This window comes from Channa argus, chromosome 5 (assembly GCF_033026475.1).
Source record: "Channa argus isolate prfri chromosome 5, Channa argus male v1.0, whole genome shotgun sequence".
In the NCBI taxonomy this organism is placed as follows: Eukaryota; Metazoa; Chordata; class Actinopteri; order Anabantiformes; family Channidae; genus Channa; species Channa argus.
The window spans coordinates 18,278,903-18,301,962 of record NC_090201.1 but is presented as its reverse complement, the minus strand read 5'-3'; the positions used below and the strand labels follow the sequence as shown (position 1 = coordinate 18,301,962).

At 37.8% G+C, this 23,060-nt stretch overlaps 1 protein-coding gene across 15 annotated transcripts in view; it reads left to right on the top strand.

The window, feature by feature from the left end:
- The window catches only part of atp2b2 (ATPase plasma membrane Ca2+ transporting 2), a 115,795-nt gene that overhangs the window by 64,308 nt on the left and 28,427 nt on the right, over positions 1 to 23,060 (top strand). For 10 of the 15 annotated variants that reach the window (XR_010914418.1, XM_067504281.1, XM_067504282.1 and 7 more), the window contains 10 exons: positions 4,751 to 4,951; positions 7,006 to 7,263; positions 7,845 to 7,970; positions 9,710 to 9,835; positions 10,271 to 10,303; positions 11,837 to 11,929; positions 14,283 to 14,324; positions 17,043 to 17,207; positions 18,338 to 18,552; positions 18,765 to 19,007. Coding sequence is in view for 14 of the 15 variants with exons in the window: in XM_067504281.1 (XP_067360382.1) it covers positions 4,751 to 4,951; positions 7,006 to 7,263; positions 7,845 to 7,970; positions 9,710 to 9,835; positions 10,271 to 10,303; positions 11,837 to 11,929; positions 14,283 to 14,324; positions 17,043 to 17,207; positions 18,338 to 18,552; positions 18,765 to 19,007 (1,502 nt within the window). In the remaining variant the exon portion in view is untranslated. The remainder of the gene's footprint in view (positions 1 to 4,750; positions 4,952 to 7,005; positions 7,264 to 7,844; positions 7,971 to 9,709; positions 9,836 to 10,270; positions 10,304 to 11,836; positions 11,930 to 14,282; positions 14,325 to 17,042; positions 17,208 to 18,337; positions 18,553 to 18,764; positions 19,008 to 23,060) is intronic. The other 5 variants (XM_067504289.1, XM_067504291.1, XM_067504284.1 and 2 more) reach the window with 4 other exon arrangements.

The following is a 23,060-nucleotide window of genomic DNA, read 5'->3' as shown; positions in this document are numbered from 1 at the left end:
AGTTCGTTCATTAACAATCACATTTAGAATGTTGTAATATAATATTGCATATTGCATAGTGTTTCCTTTTCATATCTTTGTATGCAAAGATATGAAAATCTTTGCATAGAAAGACATTTACTAAAATGTAACATACTGCTGTACATTGTACAAGTACATCTGCTTTTTAAGCCTATTTCCACTACCTTGTGCCTTTGCATGCACAGTAACAAACCTCTCCTCTTTTATATAACAGGGTGTCATTATTATAGGGGTCATTGTCAAGGACACTGTAACACATTTCTCCATCATTCCTTCTTCTAATAAGAGCATGATAATTATCCACCTTTTAGTCACTGATGGGTTATTATTCATGGAGTTACTCTACATCCAGCCTACTCTTAATCTCTGCACCGGTGCTTCTCACTCTCTCTTTTTCTCACTCTCTCGTGTTCTGTGAGTCACACTTCACAGCTATTCAACCCTCTGTCTTCATTCCCCTCTCTCTCTACTTAAAATGGTGAAAGCTGTGAATACATGTTGAAACTACTAATTCGCTGCAGAAGAAAGGGATCAATATTTTGTGTGGTTATGATGATCATCATTCTAAAACCCTGTTGCCATGGTGACGTATTTTGAACACTGTGGCACAAAGTGTACTGAAAGTTCAGACAGGCATGACATAAAAAACTGAGTAGAGGAAAAAAGTATGCTGCTAACACCCGACAAGATTCTATGGACATGAAGTAGGTAAATCCATCATGTTGACGCTTTAATCAAATGTTTTAATGAATAGAAATTGTAGCAGCTATCCTGTGGCGTGTCAGTTTTACAAGGACATTTAGAGGTCATTACGTCTTTACATTCTTTACGGCCTTTGTTGGAACACACCTTTGCACAAACATGCACTTGCGCTTGCATGCTGGTGGACAAACACACACATACTGTACACGCACACACATGCATGCTTACATATTCACACATTCAAGGTTGAGAGTCGCGGGTATTTCCACTGAACGAGTGGGATGCATAGTGTTGCCATGGAGATCTATTTTTAGCCACTGAAAAAAAAGGGCCAACTGTTAAAATATGCCATCATGTTCCCTCTGACTGAAAAAATCCTATTTCCTCTCATGCAGAAAGGAGTCATAAAGTTTTCTGTTTTCCTTTTTTTCATGTCTTGTCTATTTGGAAACAGGATAGTAGCTACCGTTTGTCAAAGTGGATCTAAATCACAGATCCATTTGCTTTTGACTGTTCATCGCATTACGAGCTATAAATGTGAAGTGAAGAGGTGAAGAAGAGGGCTAAAAATCTTCATCTTCATTGAGTTTCAAAGACTTAATTGTAAATAATAATTCTCTAATCTAGAAAATTAATTTGTCATTAACGGAACCCTGCCATTCAGCCAGACATCTGGGATTGGGTCCAGCTACCTATGACCCTTAACAGGTTAAGCAGTTAAGATAATGAATAGATGATCAGTTTTTCAGTCATAAAATAGAACAAAGAAATAAAATGTTTGCTGTTCTCTGATCTCATTGTGAGCAAGTGCTGTTTTGTTTAATGTTGTCATAAGTTCAATACCTTCATCAAATAAATTAAAAACACAAAGCAAGCAAAATAGTGTCGCTGTCTCAGTTTGTTGAGGTTTTATGAATAAACAGTGTATCTTCTACTAAATCACTGAACTAATTGACAGATTAATGAATTTATCAAAAAAATAATGGCCAAAGTATTAGAAGGTGCAGCTCAACCATGCTGATTATATTTTATTGATAGAATATTTTGCTATACCTACATTAGTATTGCCGATGTTCTTGACTTCATGATCAGGTTTTTTAAATGACCTAGAGGGGCTCATGGCAGAAGCAGTTTGTGTGTTATATTTCTCAACTACAAGAAACCATTCTTGGTCTTTAACCCAGAGACCCACAGAAGCCTATACTGGCTATTTATGAGGTACAGTCATTTTCATGATTAATACCATAATCAAAATTTTTCTCACGGGTGTTATAATTTGTAACATTACCCCACTAATGCACAGAATCACGTACAGCCAAATGTGGTATATTATAAAAGTAGCCTGGTTAATTATCAACAATTGACAGGGAAATGACTGAAAACATGGGAGAGTGATTTGATGGCATGCATCCAAATTCATAAAGGAGATTAAAACACAGGATGCATTGCTGGTACAGCAAATGGCTTTTTCCTTAATCTGCTGACTCACCAGGATGCCCACTATTTGTTTTAAGTCCATTAGCTGACAATCTAAAAAGTATCAGCAATCGAACACTAAACATAGTGCATCATTATAATTAGTATATAGTGGTATATAGGAATATAATATTAGTATCTCTGTCATCTAATTTTTCATAGGTGGACTCAAATTCCCCTCTCAAGGCTGAACAGTGAGTTTTACTAAAATAAATAATACTAAAAAATTACTACAATAAATAACATCTATTCCGATTGGCTGATCATGTAAGTTTGGTTCTGTACTATTATCTAATAAGCTTTCAATGATGAACTCTAGCAAAAAGACTACTTTGTTGTCAGGCTTAATTCTTTCTGAGACATTTACTTCCAGAGCATTTTGGTGGTTTCATAGTATTTAGCCTACAATATTTCATAATCTGGCAGATGAATCTTCTGCAGTAAGCAGCATTGCAATCAGCAACCATCCAGGAAGGAATGATAATCTAGCAGAGGGTTTTCCAGGAAGCAATGAGTATTTAATGATTAAGGAGATTGATTACAGCATAGATCACATCTCAAGGGCATTTAAGGAGAATGCAGTTAAAACATTTAACAAGGTTAAAAGTCATTCTGAACTGATGCACAGTTGGATAGAATAGCACCACGTAACACCACGTTTGTATACATGCCACATAGCATGATGGGATGGTAATTGTACCAAGCATTCCACCTGTGGGGAAGCATCTGCCTCCGTTATGTTTCTCCAAGGATTCACACCCCTATATAAGTACATTGCGCTTGTGTAGACGTGTGTCTGTGTGTGTCTGTGTACAACAAACTAAATGCTGATTACAGTATATGTGCTCTAGTTTTACCGTGTGATACTTCAAGCATGCTTGGCCAGCTTTATTACACACACACACACACACTCACACAAAGCACGTGAAGGCAGTCACGATTCAGAGATCCATGCACACACAAACACACTCACACACTTTCTGTGAACATGTTTGTGTGTTGTGCAGCAGGGTGCTGTGGAGATCAATGTGAGAGCATGCTAGGTTTGCTCACAGAGACAATTAAAAGAGAATAGATAATGAGGCTATTTATAGACTGATCTATTTGTAACCAGGGCATTCTCCAACATAGAAGCTGGGAATTGTTCACTTTTCTCCCTGTTCTCCTTCTGTCCTCTCCTCCTCTCTCTCTGTTGTCCCTTTCAAGTGTAGTGAAATTATTCTCTTTTCTTGTTTCATTATCTCATCACATTTTTTGTTTTTGGGTCGTCTGTTATTTTCTGCAGCTGTTAATATGCCATCTTACAGTCATACAGTATTTGTTCGGATGTGAAACAGTGTCATGCAGCAGCAGCAGCAATGTTATCAGGTGCAATTCAGGGCCACTCCTGGGAGACCCAGTGACGCACTATGCATGACATAATGCTGTGGTAATGTCTGTGGTTGTGAGGGAGAGAGAGAGAGATGCAGAGACAGTGAGTGCGCTTGTGTGTGCTCTCAGCAACCAGATAATGGCAGAACACTAAAAACCTGCCAGATACAAGCCAATAATATGTCTGGAAATAATTTTTAATTCAATTTTAACTGAATATACAGAGCATAAATTTGCATTGCAGTGGGTACATGCACAGTAATGCTACAGTACTTTTATAGCTTGGTAAAGGTTTTAGGAACACTCCAGTGATGCAGCTCCTTATTGTGTTATAAATGTGATTTAACATATTAATGTGTATAAAGTGTGCTATATTTTGAGGTCTGTTATGTAAAATTGCTGAAAATGCACAGAAATACATGTGATAAACTATAGTGCTCAAATGTAGTACTGTATGTACGGACTCAAATCTTAATAAAGTCTATATTTAACATAGAGCCGAATACACCCCATGCATAGAACATAGTGTTCTCTCCAAGTCTTAAACTTATATAACCCATCTTTAAAAATAAAAGCAGTACACACACACACCCAAGTTCAAATGCTGCTCGTGCCAAAGCTTTGCACATGATGTAAATGACCTTTTTGGCATTCTGGTATTATAAGAATAATTTTGTGGATAGTTTTCCAAAAGTAAATTGTGCCTCAAGCCAGTATGAAGTTCCTGAGATAGAAGAGCACAAGATATTTATGTACTGTGGTTCATTGGCTATGAGGAGGTGGATAAGGTCAAAGCACAAGGCCACTCATCTCCTGAGCAGAATTATATAAGGAATGCAGAGCCGTGGCCCATCATGACTCAAACTGGTAATTAGAGATGGTTTGTGTGTATTGTAAGTGTGAAAAAGAGTAGAAAAGAAAGGCAGAACTATAAAAAAATGTTAATAATAAAGATCACTTCAAAACTGAGAATTTCATTTGCATCTTCTTGTGGACTGTTTGTGCAAGGGGTTAACAACTTGGATCACAAGTAAAAATAAAGCACATTGCTGTTTGTTACTGTAATGTTAACCATTAATATATACAATATAAATGTCCCTGCAGTACCTTAACAAGAATATACTACACACACAGATGATCATTTACAGCACTGATCTCTAATTCTTTTTCCTATTCTCAGGTCTTGCAGGAGTCCAGACAGACCTGGACAAGAGAAAAGAAACATTTGGGAAAAACCTGATACCTCCAAAGAAGCCAAAAACCTTCCTGCAGTTGGTATGGGAGGCCCTGCAGGATGTCACCCTCATCATCCTGGAGATTGCTGCCCTGATCTCCCTGGGCCTCTCCTTCTACCACCCTCCTGGAGAGACCGGTGGAGAGTGTGAGTCAAGCATCTCGTGAACCAGACACAAAATTAGAAACACACAGACAGTTCTCTCTCCGGTATCTCCACTATTACAGTGGATGGCAAAGGATTATAATAGAACTGGCCCACTGACATAACTTCCTCTGGTATTACTGGCCCTCACTGACACACACACTTTTTAATTGGTATGGCAGACCACACATAATTTGGTCACTGTCGAGCTTAGGGTTAATTTATGTGTGTGTGTGTGTGTGTGTCTGTTTGTGTGTGCATTATGATTGTGTTAAATGTGCTTATAAAAGGTACCAGGAAGGTTAATGAAGTGTTGAGTAGAGAAATAACCTTGAGCTCCCAGTGCCAATACATCAGCCCCGTGAGCTGTGAAACAGGAAATGAGGACAGAGACCATAACGAGGTGCTGAGTCAGCAACATCAGTCATTGCTTCCAGCATTATCACAGTAATGGAATTCGGTTATCCTGCCGGAGAGACCAGTTGTCTTTATAAGAATTTTAAAAACTCTTAGGGAGCTAGAAAGCTGAAAATAGCTGACGTGATCTTATTTGCACAGTTAGTTAAAGTTTTTGTAGTTTGTTATAATCCATTCAACAGTGCAGTAACCAATCACCAATATTTAGTTGACAATATGGCTTTTCATTACATATTTTGCTTTACCAGCTTTGCTTTTTGTTTTTACCAGCTTTCTTCACTTTAATTCATAAATCGATGTGCTGACTTCATTGAAAGTCAAGAGTTAAGAGCTGGAAGCCCCTGTTCACCTGCAGATATATAATCAAGCTTTTCTTCAACATAAAATTAGCAGTAAAGTTAGCATAGGACTTTTTTATCTGTCTATCCAATCAAATTTAGAAAGCAAGAATTATGATGAAGGCAACATTTTGACTGACCTTTCCACACAATTATAATGCAATCAAATACATTACACTCTTCTCTGGTAACTAATCTGGTTACTACAACCTAAAAAAAATGTGAATGAAGGAAGGACATTTTTATAGATGATTGACCTTTATTTCTCGATATTGTAAATGTTATATTTAAACACATGACCAAAAAAAAAAAAAAACCCAACATTTAAAGCCGTCAATCTAACTGAAAACTAAATCTAATAATACAGGTGAACTATACAATAGGTACTATACTAAAAAATAAATAAAATATAGCAATACTAAAAATAAAATGCATTAAGAAGCTCATATAGAAGAAAAATATTTCATAACCACCATAAAGTAGAGCCTGTACAAAATGTATGGCACACACATTTGCATCTGTATGCACTGTATGTCTGCACTAAGAGCGGTGCAATCAGAACCATGGACAGCTACTGCACATACTTCTGTGGCATGTGACCACGCAGCGTAGGCAGAACTCATCCACTTAAGTTTTCAACAGTCTTCTGGGGTATTGTACTGTTTGTGGTTTATTTAAATATATCTCAATTTGTGCTAAGACCTACAGCACATGTGAGCATTGGTGCTGGTAGCCTTGTTATGCTATGCAGCGCATCCATTAAAATGAACAAAAAATGGATTGGAAACCCTTCTGGTGTGCAACAGTAGGTCAAAATTGCTTCTCTCATTTTTGGTTAAATCAGACCCTTCATACATAGTGTACAGGGTAACAGGGAATGCACTACTTCCTTTGTGAGCTGCAAGCATTTTATACTCCAAAACAAATCTCCCCTCCAGGGTCCTTTGAACTCAGCTAGCCAGGAGTGCAGAGCACAATTGCTCCTAGAGTTTTACATAAAGCAGCACAAGGAGGACTTCGAAAAGGTCTTGTTCCATTCCCAAATATACCCGGTCTTTCAGTGCATAGTCTGTAGACCCTTATTTAAAGTATTGTAGTACATGACAAATTAATGAAGAGGCCAGGAGAATGAGCTCTTTGAAGGACATTTCACCCAGAGTTCATTTTTTTTTGCTTTGATTACACTGTGTATACCGAGTGTGATGACAGCGTTCTCTCTCAAGTGTTCTCTATGGGGTGGCAAATGTATAACATCTCTATAATGTTCCTTTTTTCCCCTCTGTCCCTGTTAATAAACTGCAGCCTGCGGCGCAGCGGCAGGTGGGGTGGAGGACGAGGGCGAGGCGGACGCTGGCTGGATTGAAGGTGCAGCCATCCTGTTGTCTGTGGTGTGTGTGGTGCTGGTTACGGCCTTCAACGACTGGTCGAAGGAAAAGCAGTTTCGTGGGCTGCAGAGCCGAATCGAGCAGGAACAGAAATTCCAGGTGGTCCGTGGTAGCCAGGTCATACAGCTGCCTGTAGCTGACATAGTGGTGGGGGATATTGCACAGGTCAAATACGGTAAGTGTGAGGAGACTAGGAGTTTACTCACTTTATGACCTATAGTATGGGGAATAAAGACGAATGCATATCAGCGGAACACACGTTTGAATTTCCTTATGGCCTTGAAAGACTTTGTTTCTTGTTCTGAAATTTGAGTACTGGCTCAAACTGACTAACCTTTCTAGCATATTTTAAATAACTTTGGCTTGTCCTGACTGTCTGCCTTGCCTGGCTGTTCCATTGTTCTGTGTAAAGTCATTTTCATGGTTCAGCAGCTGAAAATAGACTTTCACCTCAATTCCAGAGGGGAAATAAAATTATTTAAGGTCACTTTAAGCAAATAAATCTGTTGTAGCTACAGTCGAGCAATTAACTAGCTCTAGCAAGATGCATACAATGAGCAGCACACACAGCTCCCCTTTTAATGCCATCATGTATCAACACTGGTAACACTATCAAAGTTTGTCCTGACTCACATCAAACCTTGTTAAATCTTTGGAGTATCAGGACTATTTATTGTGTAAAGGTAAATTCTATTAGTTACATAAATGTAAATGAGTCCACTTCAGTTACCAGCTGTGCCTGTTCTATTGCTGCAGGTGATCTGCTTCCTGCTGATGGGGTGTTGATCCAGGGCAATGACGTAAAGATTGACGAGTCATCGCTGACCGGAGAGTCTGACCACGTCAGGAAGTCAGCAGACAAGGACCCGATGCTTTTATCTGGTGAGTTGTTGGTTGATGTGAGGGTGTTGCATGTATACAGCATGTCACTCATGTATGTGTTACTACACGTATGCACTGTATATATTGATCCGGATTTCATTACATTGTTAATTGATTATTTTATTTATACAGATTTTATCATAATAAATTCTCTAAAAAGGACCTTATGCAATAATAAACATAAATGCTTCTCTGTGATGCATTATATTAGAGTTAGATTATAGCTAACTTTCTTTTGCACTCGCCCTGGCTGCTCACAAATAAAAAACAACAAGACAACAACAGAACAACAGCAGTCACATCAACACAACCAGCAATCAAAAATAACATACAGTAGGATACTGAACAGTAATTATCTCAAACAGTGGCTGCAGACTTGAGGGTCTTTTTAAAATTTCATTTAAAAATATGCATCTGCAACTCTTTAAATCTTCTAGCTTTCACAGAGAAAACTGACTTCCCAAAGGCAGTAACAAAAAGATGCAGTGCAATCAATACCAGTAATAAAAAGCATTTAGAATAGATGAATCTCCCAAATAAGCTCATAAATACATTTCTAGTATCCTGTAGATATTTAGCTGAGAGCCTTTTTGATAGCTACTTTAATTAGCTTTATATTCATTCACATTGACTTGTTTTCACAAAGGTTTAAAATGCTCTGTGTGTAACAATACACATGTACACAATCACAAACATAGAGCAGACTGCAAGTATTTGTGCAGTGACACACCTTTTACTGATTTGAGCTTTATGCTACTCCAGCACATAACAAGGTCAGTGAGGTTACAGTGCTGGGATTTGCTTTTATTGATGTGGGAGGTTCTCTCTCTTAAGGTGAAAGCCTTGGAATTGTAGCCCCTAAAACATTCATGTTAAATATAGAAACAACACTGAACTAAACAAACGCTGAGTTTTTCAGAACAAGAAACTCATTATTTTTCAGTTGTTAAGTCAGTCACTCAGAGGTGATCAGTTATCAGTTTTACAACACTGTGCAGCATTTAGCCTAGAAATCTTTTCAAGCACAATGCTGAGAGGATTATTGGGTTTTGCATGCACACAAAAATTACTGGTTATTTTTCTACACTTTTTTTTAAACACTTTTCATTGGTAAATTCCATGTAAAGGTCAATTAAAACAAGGTAATTTTTAATAAGATGTATTTATTGCACGCACATAATGTCCCCTGTATGTCTCAACGGGGGCCTCAATTAAAGGCCCCTGTGATGTTCCTCTTCTGACCAGCTGTTTATGCTTTTTATGTTTATGCGACAGAATATTCCTACCAATTCAGATCAGTTATGAAAGACAACTGTCTTACTCTTCTTTTTTATTGAATATTTCTTATCAAAATGCTGAATTATAATAATAGGTGGTGCATATAAGGGCAGCAACGGACAAATCATAAACCCTTTGTAAGGTGGCCCACCATGCCTGTACTATTTTATGGGAAACACTACTGTACTATGAATGTATAAGCCACTGCAAGCAATTACACAACACTTACACTGTACAAATTTACTCAAGGGATTTTTACACAAACAGGAAAATTAGCAATAACCACATTTCATTATTTAATCCTTATTGTAGTCATTTGTTTTCAGGAATAAATAATTTTCACCGTAATAACCTCAACTGCTTTACCATACCATCATAGTCCCCTCAAGTATATGATGAGCTTAATTAAATGCACAAAATCTTAGCAAAATCTTTCCAACCCTCGGCTGCCTATGCTTCAGGGACCCATGTGATGGAGGGATCAGGACGTATGGTGGTAACTGCTGTAGGTGTCAACTCTCAGACTGGTATCATCTTCACGCTGCTGGGGGCTGGCACAGAGGAAGAAGAGAAGAAAGAAAAGAAAGGTAAGATCATTAAATCATTAACTTATCTTTTTAATAATCTTGTCACAAAATTACTTTATAGTTGCCCGCTTTAGAAGTACTAAGGTAATTTGTTTTTTTCATTTGTTCAGTGATGCCCAGATATGTATTCTTCAAAATGCTTATGTCATTCCAAAATCTTGTGTCTTGAAAATATAATCATGTGTGCTTTTTGCATTACACCAGTCAGTGATTTCAGATGGGGTTATAAACAATAAATTCACAAATAAACAAATTTGCATCAACTCACGCATACTGTATAACTATCTGTAAGTATTTGTAGCACAGTACCAGAGAGTATGATGAATGTGTTTAAATACTGTGTGTAAAATGAGCCGTGAGTTGCAGTTTCCAGGTTTTGTGGGTTCAGGTGCATTATTGTCCTTACTCTCTTATCATTCCAAATTCGCCTTGAAGGAGGGGCAGTGGAGGACGGACACCAGAACACAGGTAGAGTATCAACTTTCTCTGACCCCTGGGAGTGATACTTGATCCTTTTGATTTTTAACCCTTCATGATTCCCAATGAACCACAGGCACACTTTGCCCCTTTTCTGTCGCCAAGCACCCTTCCTCCAGTATAATTCCTCACTTGAAAAGAGAAGCTTTAACATCAACTTGCATCTTTTTAAGTGCTGACAGATGACCCACCCATGATAGGCACCGCTCTCATCCATCTAACTAGCTAGCAGTCATCAGTCCTGTTTCATAAACATGTTGAAATAAGGAAAAGCTGGCACAGTCATAAGCGTGTTACAGACATGGGCGTGAGAGCCTTGCGCATGTATAGCAAATGCACCAGCAGCGGACAGTGAAGCAGAAATTACAATCCTTTATAGGATGTTATTTGTACATCTTACATATTTATTTATAACATATTTTTACATCTTTATTGATTTGTTGCCACCTTTACCAGTGCCTGTTTGGACACCTGTAGCTTACATGAACAGCACAATCTACTATATGTTTAGAAGCATTTTGCTTCTGTGCTGCCTTAGAACTCTCGTGTTAGACACGGTAGCCTGTAACATGCCATCCTCTGTGAATAAAACATTCTTCCTTTGATCTAAGCACTAATAACTAATTACATAGCGTTTGTCATGTTGTTTTACTGAAACTCCCTTTATGTCTTCCATTTCTATTGATATCGCACAATGAATTATACCATACATCATGCATCCAGTACTTCAGATATGGATAGCCTCATGAGACAATAAAAATATAAATTTGCCCCATTTTAAAAAAATAAATATTTTAATGAATTTTCTTTTTGCAGTAAACACAGTTTATGTTAAAAGATATTGACACTGGGTTCAAGCACAACTAGTTTGCACATGTTTGGCACTGGGTGTTTTTTTTTTGGACTAATTTTTTCTTCGCACTAGATACAGTTTGCGACCCCAATTCACAAAAAGTTGGGACAATGTGTAAAACATAGAATGCGATGATTTGCAAATCTCATCAACCCATATTTTATTTACAGTAGAACAGAAACAACATATCAGATGTTGAAACTGAGACATTTTACCATTTCATGGAAAATATTAGCTCATTTTGAATTCGATGGCAGCAGCACATCTCAAACTCTGTAACTTTCAATTTTCAGATTCAGATTTCATTTTTAATGTCTGTCCGATGTTACACACTTTGATGATATTTTTCTCAGGTCTTACTTCTGGGAAATCAATGCATTTAGGCACATATAATTATAATTATATTAATACAATTACTAATTACATAGTTCAATAAAAAAATGCATTTTTAATTCTGCACAAATTTTATCCACTGTTTGGTTTTACCTGATCCATGCTAATTTAATCTTCATATACAGTTTACATATGCTAAATCTCTCAAATGTGCTATAACCATGTTATTTCTGTTCATTGTCTTGTGTACGCACATGTGTGGGTGGGGGTGTGTTTATGTGTGGGCGTGCGTGTGTGTTTTCGTTAATTCATGTTTGGCCCTCATTGTTACTGGCTAGACTGCTCCCATCCCCCTATCCACCCCATCGCAACAATAGCCACGGATGGGGCTGCAGGCATTAATGTCCCTGGCAGTGCCAGCCTAATTAATGGTAGGTTGACAAAACCTCTGATCTCTGACCTGTTTTCGTCGTGGCTTTTGACTACTTCTTCCTTCTCCATTCTCCAGCTGCCTCCTACCATGGGTGCTCACATTCTGCTCTGCTTTCTCTCTTAGTTGTGTTGGACCCCTGTATCCATGCTGTCAATGCATGTCCTCATTAGTTGTAGAAATTAATCTCTTGTTTCTTTTTCTTCTCTTATCTTTGTGTCGTAATCTTCCTAATTCTTCCTAATGCATTCTTCATAAATTTGTAATGGCTTTGTCATTTTTTGGGTCAAATTTTTTAAAGAAAAAAATATATGAATGTGAACAGATTCTTCATTATGTCCCTGTGATCCAAACAAGTAATAAAAACCTTATTCTTCACATTATAGATTTTGTTAAAGATAAGGAAATATTTGTGTTGTCTTGTAACTTTCCAGTTGGGTGGAGTTTTGACATGACATTTTCTCACAAGCTGAAAGTTAGATGGCACTGGTTGATGGATTTTGTTGCCAGTTTTTGTGTTAATCTAAGCTTACTGACTGAAGCTTTATATTAAACATGGGCAATGTTCTTATCATCTTTTATTTTAAAACCTTTATTTACTCAGGTTAGTTTTACCAAAAAGGTTGCCTCTCTTTTGCAAGAACACACTGATCACACTGACACAGTCACTGACATACATTAAAGACGTTAAAATGATGGGCTTTGTTTAAGGTGTCGATGATAAAGGGGCAAACACTGCTTTTCACTTGTCTTGTCTTTTGCCATTTCTAATGATTAAACCACCACTATCTCATCTGACCCTATGAAAAGGCATGGGAATGTGAATATATAGAGCTTTTTTCATCAAATTTTGCTTTGGGGCAGTTTGGCTTTCTAATACCAATTCATATATCTGACAGGAAACAAGATGCGTAGTGAACTGTGGGGCAGTTTTCTTTAGTGGGGCGTAGTTTGTGATGACTTAATGAAATAGAAGAAAAACAATAGACAATACAAAAGTGTTTTTGTGTTAGTGGGACAAAATTGTTAATTTTATTCTCAAAGTATTTGTACGGTACAAGGAAGAAAGCGTGTGATTTGCACTGTAATGGGGACCTTGTGCTGTTATCTGTATCTATGGGAATGGCTATTGTGGAAGTGCAGGTGGAGCGAACCTTTTTTTCCTGTTCTACCCGACTAATTTCTCTTGTTCACATTTCAGAATATAGCACTAACAAACAGAATTTGTACAGTTTTGAACGGTTGAGACAAACTAGGATCCGCATTGCAGTACAGTAAATTAAAAAAGGTATAATTTTAATGACATTTTTACTTATTCTAAACACTGGGTGTACATTTGCAAGATGACGCAAACTCTGCGTCTGTGTAGTTCTAAGAAGGCACTTGGCAGCTGCATTGATCTAAAAACAATTATGTAATTTAAAACAATATTGTTGGCTGAAATACACATTTTATTTAGGTTCACTCCTTGTGTAAGCTGTATCCAACAGCATAACAAATTCACTCTCCCTGAACTTAGACTTCGATTTTCTTCCAGTTGTTCTTATGTAACTTGACCATGTGGGAGGCTTTTCCTTCAGGCTCTCTTTCCTTCTCTCTGGTTCTCTCTCTCTCTTTGTATTGTTCACATCTCTAGTCAGCTTCCCTCTAGGTGTGTGATCTTGCATGTGCTTTCTGACTTCTCCTCTTTTGCATGCTGTCTCTTGTTAGTGTGTACCATGCGTGTGTATGGTGTGCGTGTTTGTGGTGTACTCTCCCCCCCCTGTTAGTTGTTCAGTGTAAATGCTGTATCTACTGTGTGTCTTGATGTCACATTTTACAGCATACCCTGGCAATTTGACTCGTATTTTTGATAATGTGTGTGGATTTACCTGTGCTCGTAGTGTATAATCTGAAATACAGAGAAATCCAACAGTAGGTGTGCAGTTTTTAATGTTCAGCATAATATTGTCACACACAATATACTTTGATGTCACATTTTTTAATTTCAGAAAGGCCCATAAGCACTTTAATTATTTTCTTTATGCAATAGCATAGTCTATCAAAACCTAATGTCCTCCCACTTCATTACGAGAAAATCTGCACACTGGTGTCTCTAATTAGTGTTAGAATGACTCTCAATTAAATTTTGTTTATTAACCCCTTGCCAGTAGGTGTAACTGCTAGTTACATCACATACATATCACAAGCCTTTCTATGTGACTGTCACAGAGACGCTGTATTAAAAGTCATTTTCCTGTCTCCCTGTTTGTGACTTTTGGTTTCACTGTGTGTCTTGTCTCTGTGGTGATAATTTGTTGACTTGTCTGCCTTGGTTATTTTTGTTGTTATTGTCTTGTATGTCTCCATCATAGGTAAAATGCAAGATGGCAATATGGAGAGCAACCAGATTAAAGGTAACCAAACCATATCTTTCACTCTCTCCTCTTCTACTTCATCTTTTGCTCCACATTTTCCTCCTACTCCTTCTCTTTTCCTTTCTGTGGTGTGTAGTGTAAGCTCTGGGTCAAATGCAGTTAGAAGATCCTGCGTTACTTAATTTATTTTAGGCTACATCATTCTAAATAACGCACTGTATCTGAAAGGCTGGTGCAGTGTTGATTCAGACTAGAGGGACCAAGGGACCAACAGTTCTCTGTCAGCCTGCCACTAATTGAGCCAATCCAAGATGCTTAATTGTTAGATGGAATTAGAGCTTATATTTGACCCAGGTTTTACCCGCAGGCATATTAGGTTAGAAAATCCCTCTTCTTCACTCTGTTTGTTACAGATGTTTTGTCTCTGGTCTGTTGTTCTTGTTCTTGTTCTTGTTGTGGACTTGTCTTGTTCTCTTCGAGAGAACAGAGAACAATTAGTGTTCTCTTCCTCATCCACAACTGTCCTCCTAGTTCTCTACAACACTTGTGTTTCCGTTTTCCACTGTTTCATTAAATCTGCCTCACACCCTATGACTGGACTTAGAAAGGTGATCTGGGACATTTTTGATGCAGTTCTGTGATGGACTAACCAATGCTTGTTTTTAGTTTCTTTATTAATCAGTTATTTTACTCAATTAAAGGTAAAAATGTTGTCTAAATGTTCTTCTGTCGTTACTGAAGTCATGCCATCTAATTACTTATTGTGTCAAAAAGCCAAAAACCAGAAAAACAAAAAGAGAAAACATTTAGTTTTTTCTTAAATATTTCAGACAGGATTTCTAAAACAGCTAATTGTTTAATTGACTCATGTGTTTAAGGGCTATTTTAAAGTTGGATATTTTTGGCATTCTTACTTCTCCAAATGTGTATTATTTAACCCATAAGTGTGCAAATAATTTGGTATATATCAAAGTATGGTAAGATGGGTCAAATTAAAACTAATTAATAGTGTATTAATGGTGCAGTATGAGGATTATGAGGATTTGCTCATCTGCTGCATACAGCTGGATACCAATGACACTCTTTCTGTTTGATGTCACGTGGGTGGACAAACAAAATGCACAACCCTGGAGCCCGATAAGTGTTCAGTATTAAAAGGTTTTTTTTTGCAAGCATTAAGCACATACGCCATTGTGATTTGGAAACTGGGCTCAAAGGATACTTGGTAATGGGTTACATTAAGAATGAAAGAACTGTAATATGTCTTTGCAATGTTGGGGAGAGAGATAGAGACAGAGTAAGGTAATTGAGGGTTGATATTACAGCTTGAACTATATTTTTAAAAGATGAACTTATTTCAATTGTTCATACAGTATATAGTAGATTAAGTATAAATTACAAAAAAAAAAAATATTGTGTAGGATGTAATGAACATGGATTAATACAGTATGTGTTTTATGAAATTATCTTTAACACCAGTGTTGATGGGGATTCTTGACTTGTGTAAGCAGGTTTATTCAAATGTATTTTTCTGCTTTTAAAAGAAATTCCTTCAAACGCACGAGACCGTTTACAGGGTGATTGTGTTTTGTTGTGTTGCTTGCTGTTAGGATGGCTTGTTTCTGGAAAAAAATTTTCACATATTTATATCTGGTTTTACTATTTAGCCATTTCCAATAATTAATTTTTTGCTAGTATCATTATAAAGCCTTTAATAGTAAGGAGTTCATCTTGACAGTTTTTCCTGCAGTCCAATACAGTGACTGCCAAAATTGCTACTTTTACAAGTGTAATATTTCAAATTTATTAGGTTGAAACTGTCAGAAAGGTTGTAATCCTGTAATAAGGTGATGTATTTATTATTAGGGTCAAAGTGGGCAGTGGGGTTGTACTGGAGTGCATTATAAGGTTAAATGTTGTGGCCACCATATACAAAATAAATAAGGTGGCAAAAACAATTAGAACTGCACCTTCTTTTCTTAACTGAAAACCTAGAATTATAAAAGTAGAATTAATGGCAGAGGCCCTGTATTGGATTGCATTGATCTGTGTGTTCTCTGCCTGTCTTCCAGTGTAGTGCAAATCTGAATTTAAAGCATCCCTGCTATCTAAGCTTCATGTTGGTTCTATACACTGGCTGTAATAAATTTCTTGCTTGCTATTAGAACATGAACAGTCTTTACTTTTAAAAGTAGTTGAAATTCTGCAGTGTTCTCAGCTAAATGATCACAAATCCATGTTTAGTATTTTTCATCCTTATTGTTTTGTACTATGATTTTAGAACTGGGTTCCTTTAAATATTTTTTCTGGTAGATTATTGATTTAGTTTATTTTTTCTCTGTTAAGTTCATTGCGTTTTTATTGTCTGTGTGAAATGTGCTGCACTCTAAAGGTTTCCTTTCCCTCACTTTCTGTAAATGCTTATCCAGCTTTTAACCAATCTGTGAACATGGCCTATACAGTAGTTGTAGGACCCATGAATTATTTATGATATGATCTTACTTACAGTCTCTTTGATTTTACCAAGAAGACAATACAGGGACAAATATAGACAATTCTCATTTTGATATATAAAAGATTTATGCATAACAATTAGTTCCCATGTTATTATGTTGGATCCTGTGTTATTTTCCCGGTTTTAAATCTAAACTTAAGCACTGAAGCTAGTTATGGCACTTGGCCCGCTCTTTCTCCTCATTTGCTTAATTTAATCTCCATTTCTAACACAAATTCTGTCTTTTTTTGTGGTGTTTACAGTAAAAAAGCAGGATGGAGCAGCTGCCATGGAGATGCAGCCTCTAAAGAGTGCTGAAGGCGGAGAGGCCGATGAGAAAGAGAGGAAGAAGGTGTCCATTCCCAAGAAAGAGAAGTCTGTGCTGCAAGGGAAGCTGACCAAACTGGCGGTTCAGATTGGGAAAGCAGGTAAAGCAAATTGCTCAGGGACAAATCCATCACTCAGTCACGCAACAAGAACCTGAGCCATTTTCTTGTCCATCAAAGCAAGTTGTTGCACTGATAAGACTTATTGGCCACTCTAAGTAATCAAAGCTAAAATGTTTGCATTGTAGGTCTGTGGAGGAGCCGGTGTACTTTATTTTTCTAAATGACATGTTCTCTAGCAATTTGTTGTGCAATGTGCAATTTGATGCTTGTTCACATTTTAAATCCCTTTTCATAATCAGTTGTTTGCGATATATTATAATGCAATTTATGGACCCAAGAAGTCTAAAACACTTTCTGTTGATCTGTACAAGCAAAGCATTTTTAGTAACAGATGCCCACATGCCAGCATGCTCACAGTGTGGGTGTCCTCCCAGCAGCAACAACGAAGGAATACTGCTGAACAAGTGATTCACACGAGCAGCCCGGAGAATTTGGGATTCTTAAAAATAGAACTGCGGAATATTCCTTGATTGCTGTTGATTAGGTTAAAGGGTTCTCAGATTCAAAGAATAAGTTAAAGAAATCCTTGTTGTTACAGCCTGCCGTTATATCAGATTGTGGGCATGAGTGATGGAATGAGGACATGGTGTCAGAACAATGAAATACCGTGGACGGATTAGCATGAAAACAGATCATATAACATTCCTGCGGCTCTGGCATAAAATGCTTGGACTCAATACACTTTGGTGCCTATGGCTGTTTTGTGTGTTTTACTTTTTACACCTAAAAAGCGTTACCTGAAGCCTCAACTGTCGCACACCAGCAGAACTGTGTTTGCAACAGTTAAATGCATTTTTATAAATATAAACTTAGAGGAATTTATACCTAAATATTCTGACTCATGCATGTGAGTGTATTTGAGCAGTGTGAAAACTGTTGACAGAAAGGGTGAAGAAGGGACATGATTTCACTTCATATTATATGCATGATCATACAGTAAACCTTTGTTATTTTATGTCTTTGATGGTTTATTCTTGACTTTAGTTTTTCCATAGAAAATGCTTTGACATGACAATGCGGCACAATATACTAAATACTGCATTTTCCGATTTTATCTTCATCCAATATCATTCTTTTCCTCACCTAACATGCTTTCAATGTTTTTTCAGGTCTGCTCATGTCAGCCATCACAGTCATCATCCTGGTCCTGTACTTTGCCATTGACAACTTTGTGATGCAGAAAAACACTTGGATGCCAGAGTGCACTCCCATCTACATCCAGTACTTTGTCAAGTTCTTCATCATCGGTGTGACTGTGTTGGTGGTGGCTGTGCCAGAGGGGCTGCCGCTGGCTGTCACCATCTCCCTGGCGTATTCTGTCAAGGTACGCAGTGCTGCACACTATGGTACTTCTGTACTGGACTTTCACGACAATTCATTATCTTTTATTCTTGCACTGAGTTAATGCAGTCACTTTATTCAAACTAATGATGGTGAAGGCCATGTGCAGAAAGTATTTTCTAACAGTATACCATATAACGGAATATTCTAACACATTATCAAAAACTTAATTGTCTTTTTTTTTTTTACCAACAGAAAATGATGAAAGACAACAACCTGGTGCGGCACCTGGATGCGTGTGAAACGATGGGTAATGCTACAGCCATCTGCTCTGACAAGACAGGCACTTTAACCACCAACCGCATGACGGCTGTGCAGTGTTACGTTGGAGATGTGCACTACAAGACAATCCCAGACCCTGGAGCTCTGCCACCAAAATCACTGGACTTATTGGTGAATGCCATTGCCATCAACAGTGCCTATACCACCAAGATCCTGGTAAGTCACCTGTAACGGGAGCCACTATTTACCCTCTTCATATTTATAGTATTCATCATACGAGAAATTATTTATGAACCCTGGTCACAACATTTATTATTAATTTTTAGTTTATAGTATAGTAACAGTAATATTTCAGCTCGTCAATTGTCAGCCGGGCATTTTTCAATGACCTGCAATCTAACAATGAGCTGTCAATGACAAAACACTTCCTATACTTTCAAATCCTGGGGACTTCCCACCTTAAGTTCAGACTGACGAAGCTTTTGAGATGAAAGGTGAAACGCCTTTAAGAGCCCTGTAACAGTAAGACAGGTCTGCAGGACTTTCATCTTGGCGAAGCAAGCAGCCACTTTCCTTGGCTGCTTGCTTTAGATTCATCAACCATTTACTCAACTTATCACCTTGAGAACAGTAGTGTAATTTTGTCTTATCTGATACTCAGAGCGTAGCAGACTGTAATTGAATCCATTCTGTCTAAGTGCTGAAGATGGTGTCTTGTTTACAGTGTATGCTGTGAAGAGAGCTTTTCCTTGAACCAATTAAACTGACATGCAATAAGAAATATATAGACAGGTAGTTAGAGACAAATAAAATCGCTCACACACCAACTGCCATATGTTGTGATCAAGCTATCAGTCTAAAACTCTATTTCCACAAAAAGTGTGTTATATTGCTGGTCCTGCCACTTTGACTCCAAACAGACAAATGAAGGAGAACATTTGAAGGGATACTCTATTGTTTTACATTATCTACTGCCTTTTAAAAAATTATTTAAACATCATTGTTTACTCAAAACCATTGAGTCAAGGCGATTGTTTGATTGTGTTTTACACCTCCTTCTATACCTCCTTATTTTTTTGATGCTGCTGTCTTGGACAGGTCTGTCCTGAAAATGCAATTTGAAATCTTACTGAGATTTTACCTGGTTAAATAAATGAATATTTTTTAACCTTAAAAGCAAAGATTGCAGAAAGCAAAATGTCTTTATATCAGAAGAGCAACATGTCTGTGTTAGATTTTTTTGTGGCGTGGCCATGTATACACCATTTTTGACTGTCGCTTTAAGAGTGAGTGGCTGACCAACTTGACAAATGGCCCATTGAACCTGCATGAGGAATAAGGTGAGCAGGCAGGACATCTGTGATAGAAGGATCCAACTGACTGACTAAGGTTTCTAGGATGACGAGCTTTATGTACATATAAACTCTTTCACTCTTTGACACAAGGTAGACACATATAAGCAACAGTCACTTAGTACATACAGATAAGTACATAATTGTGTCTCCCAGGCTTTATGCAACTTTGCACACTGTGGTTTTATCTTTTTAAGGTCAGTTTAAAGGGCAATATTTAAATATATAAAACGGCTACACAGCTTATATTCCAGTCCTCTGCATAATGTATTTATTTTAATTTTGCGTTTTTTTTTCCACTCTACAGCATGAACTTTAGCATAATTAAGTCTCCACCGGGAATGTGTTTGTTTAAATGAAGGTTCTTTATACTGTTCATATAGGGTCAAATGTGGTGACTCTTCAGTCACTCATTGCAGTCTTTGGCTCTATGAAAGTTTAAGGAAGTGGGAAAACTTGCAGTGTTGTCTGTCTGTGTGTGTGGAATGGATATAGATTTCTGTAAGCTAGAGTTGTATAGTTTTTTTGCATTATTTGCAACAATTTTAATTATAGCTCCGAAATAAACACATTAACAATTTTGCATAGTGTCATCTTTTCAGACATTTCCATATAAAACAGCACGTCCACAATGGTTCTCATTTACCCATTCACACATAAAAACACACACGCACTGATGGCATTGGCTGTCATGCAAGGTGCTCACCTGACCCACCAGCAGCAACCTTGGGTTCAATGTAAGTAGGTGTGAATGTGAGTGAGTGTGAATGGGGGTCTGTCTTTGTTGGCCTTGATGAAGACTGTTGACCTGTCCAGGTGGACCTCTCTTCTCAGCCAGTGACATTTGGGATAGATTCTACCAACCCTTGTGCTATAACCAGGTACACAAAATACATAGATGGAGTACAGTGACAAAATTGGACTTTATTCCTTCAATCCTGCATATAAAAAGTGATCAGGAGTGAAGAATCTGCAACATTTCAAAGATAAGTTTATCATTTGCATTTATAGTTGCATCCCATATTTGTGAACTATAAACTCATTTTCCTGTTGGAACTATGAGGTGGCCCCTGTTGCCAGCATTTTTCTCCAGAGTCGTGCCACAATTACAGGATGTTATCCCTTCTGAAAAACCTGCAGAAATGCTTTGCAGCGTTACATCAGACTATTGTACCTTCACGGCTCCTTAGCTCAACAGAATTAAACACCAGCAGAGTGCAGCTTAGACTTTGTGGATTAAACGGCACATTTATTCTCGTTTTTAATCTTTTCGTTCATAAAAAAGTTGCCTCACACACCAAGGTAAAAGTTAAACTTCAAATGATATCAGCTTACATACTCTTAGTGTTTGTTACCTGCCATCTATGGTAATTACCTACAGTACAGGATTTACTATACTGTACTAGCCACTCACAGTGACCCACTAAGACTGGTTTTGTATCCCTGTATACAAACAAACATTTTTACATACATGCATTAGTGCAGGCATCAACACATATATAACAGATATTGCTGTAAATGTTGGAAGGGACGGATGTAAATAAAGAATGAATAGTGACATATCTGAGGAATATTTAGTATAGGCCTTTCTCCAGCCCTTATCCGCCCCCACTCCTTCAGCATCACAGTCCTGCAGTATGCTGGCTGGTGTGTTCTTATATAAGAGGCCAATACTGTGGGATGCCAGGATGGCTATGAAAGTATCTGATGGGCACTACATAAAAGGCACAAAGGCAAAGGCTTTGATATACATATCAGTCCCCCCTACTGCTTTTCTTCATAATACAGCCACTGGTATAGCTCAGCTTCTTCTGTCAGCACATACAGACTTTTACAGTGGAGAAACCTTATGCTGGAGGAAAAAAAATCACACATTTGCACAACGGAACCTTGCACAAATACTTTACAGTGCATGTACCTGCTCACACTGTATCTATGTGCAAACATATATAGGAACATATATAGGAAAAAAGAATGCACGCATGGATCCAGACAAGCACACACGCAGACCCCTAATGCATTAGTTTGCCCAGGTTGTCTTTTGCAGACAATCAGCACTCAGTATTATCAGTATACTGACCTCATTTCAAGAGACCACGCATCATTCCCAGTGGCAAGAACTTAACAGTGGCCCCAGATTATCAGCTGTTATTCTACTCTCTTCTTTGTTCTTCAGCTTTCACTTCACATTTAAATTTTTTTGCATTGTTTATGTGACATAATAACATTGTTCAGTGTACCTTTACACACATCTGTCATATTAGACATACCTACATGGTAGGAGGTATTCAAATCACAGGTGCATGTCCTCACAGGACAGTGGTGTGTGTTTAGCATGGCTGTGTGAGTGTCCTGGGAGCTCAGGCTCATGTTGCTTCAACCACCTGCTCAGGTTATTATTCTGGTCACGAGACAAGAAAGGTAAATAACCAACACACCCCTACTCTGACATTGGTAGATTGCGTAAGTTATAAAGTATGCATGCTTTTGGCAATGAGTAAACAGTTCAAATGAGAAATTATGCAACAGAATGTAGATATGTAAAAAATAGATCGTGTTCATGCTAATTTTTTAAAAATCAATTGGTTAACCTACAATGAGCAATTAATGATTTGTAATTATATTGATCTCCTTTCTTTCAGCACTGAGTAGTGATGCTGTGTTATAATTGGCTTTGGCTCACAGAGCTTTTGTCATCTGGATGTTCCGTGCTTGTTTGCACAACATGGAGGAATGATGTTAGGAATAGTTTCAAAGCTATGTCCTAATGATTTCTCTTCTCTTCTCTTCTCTTCTCATCTCTTCCTCCTCTCCTCTCCTCTCCTCTCCTCTCCTCTCCTCTCCTCTCCTCTCCTCTCCTCTCCTCTCCTCTCCTCTCCTCTCCTCTCCTCTCCTCTCCTCTCCTCTCCTCTCTTCT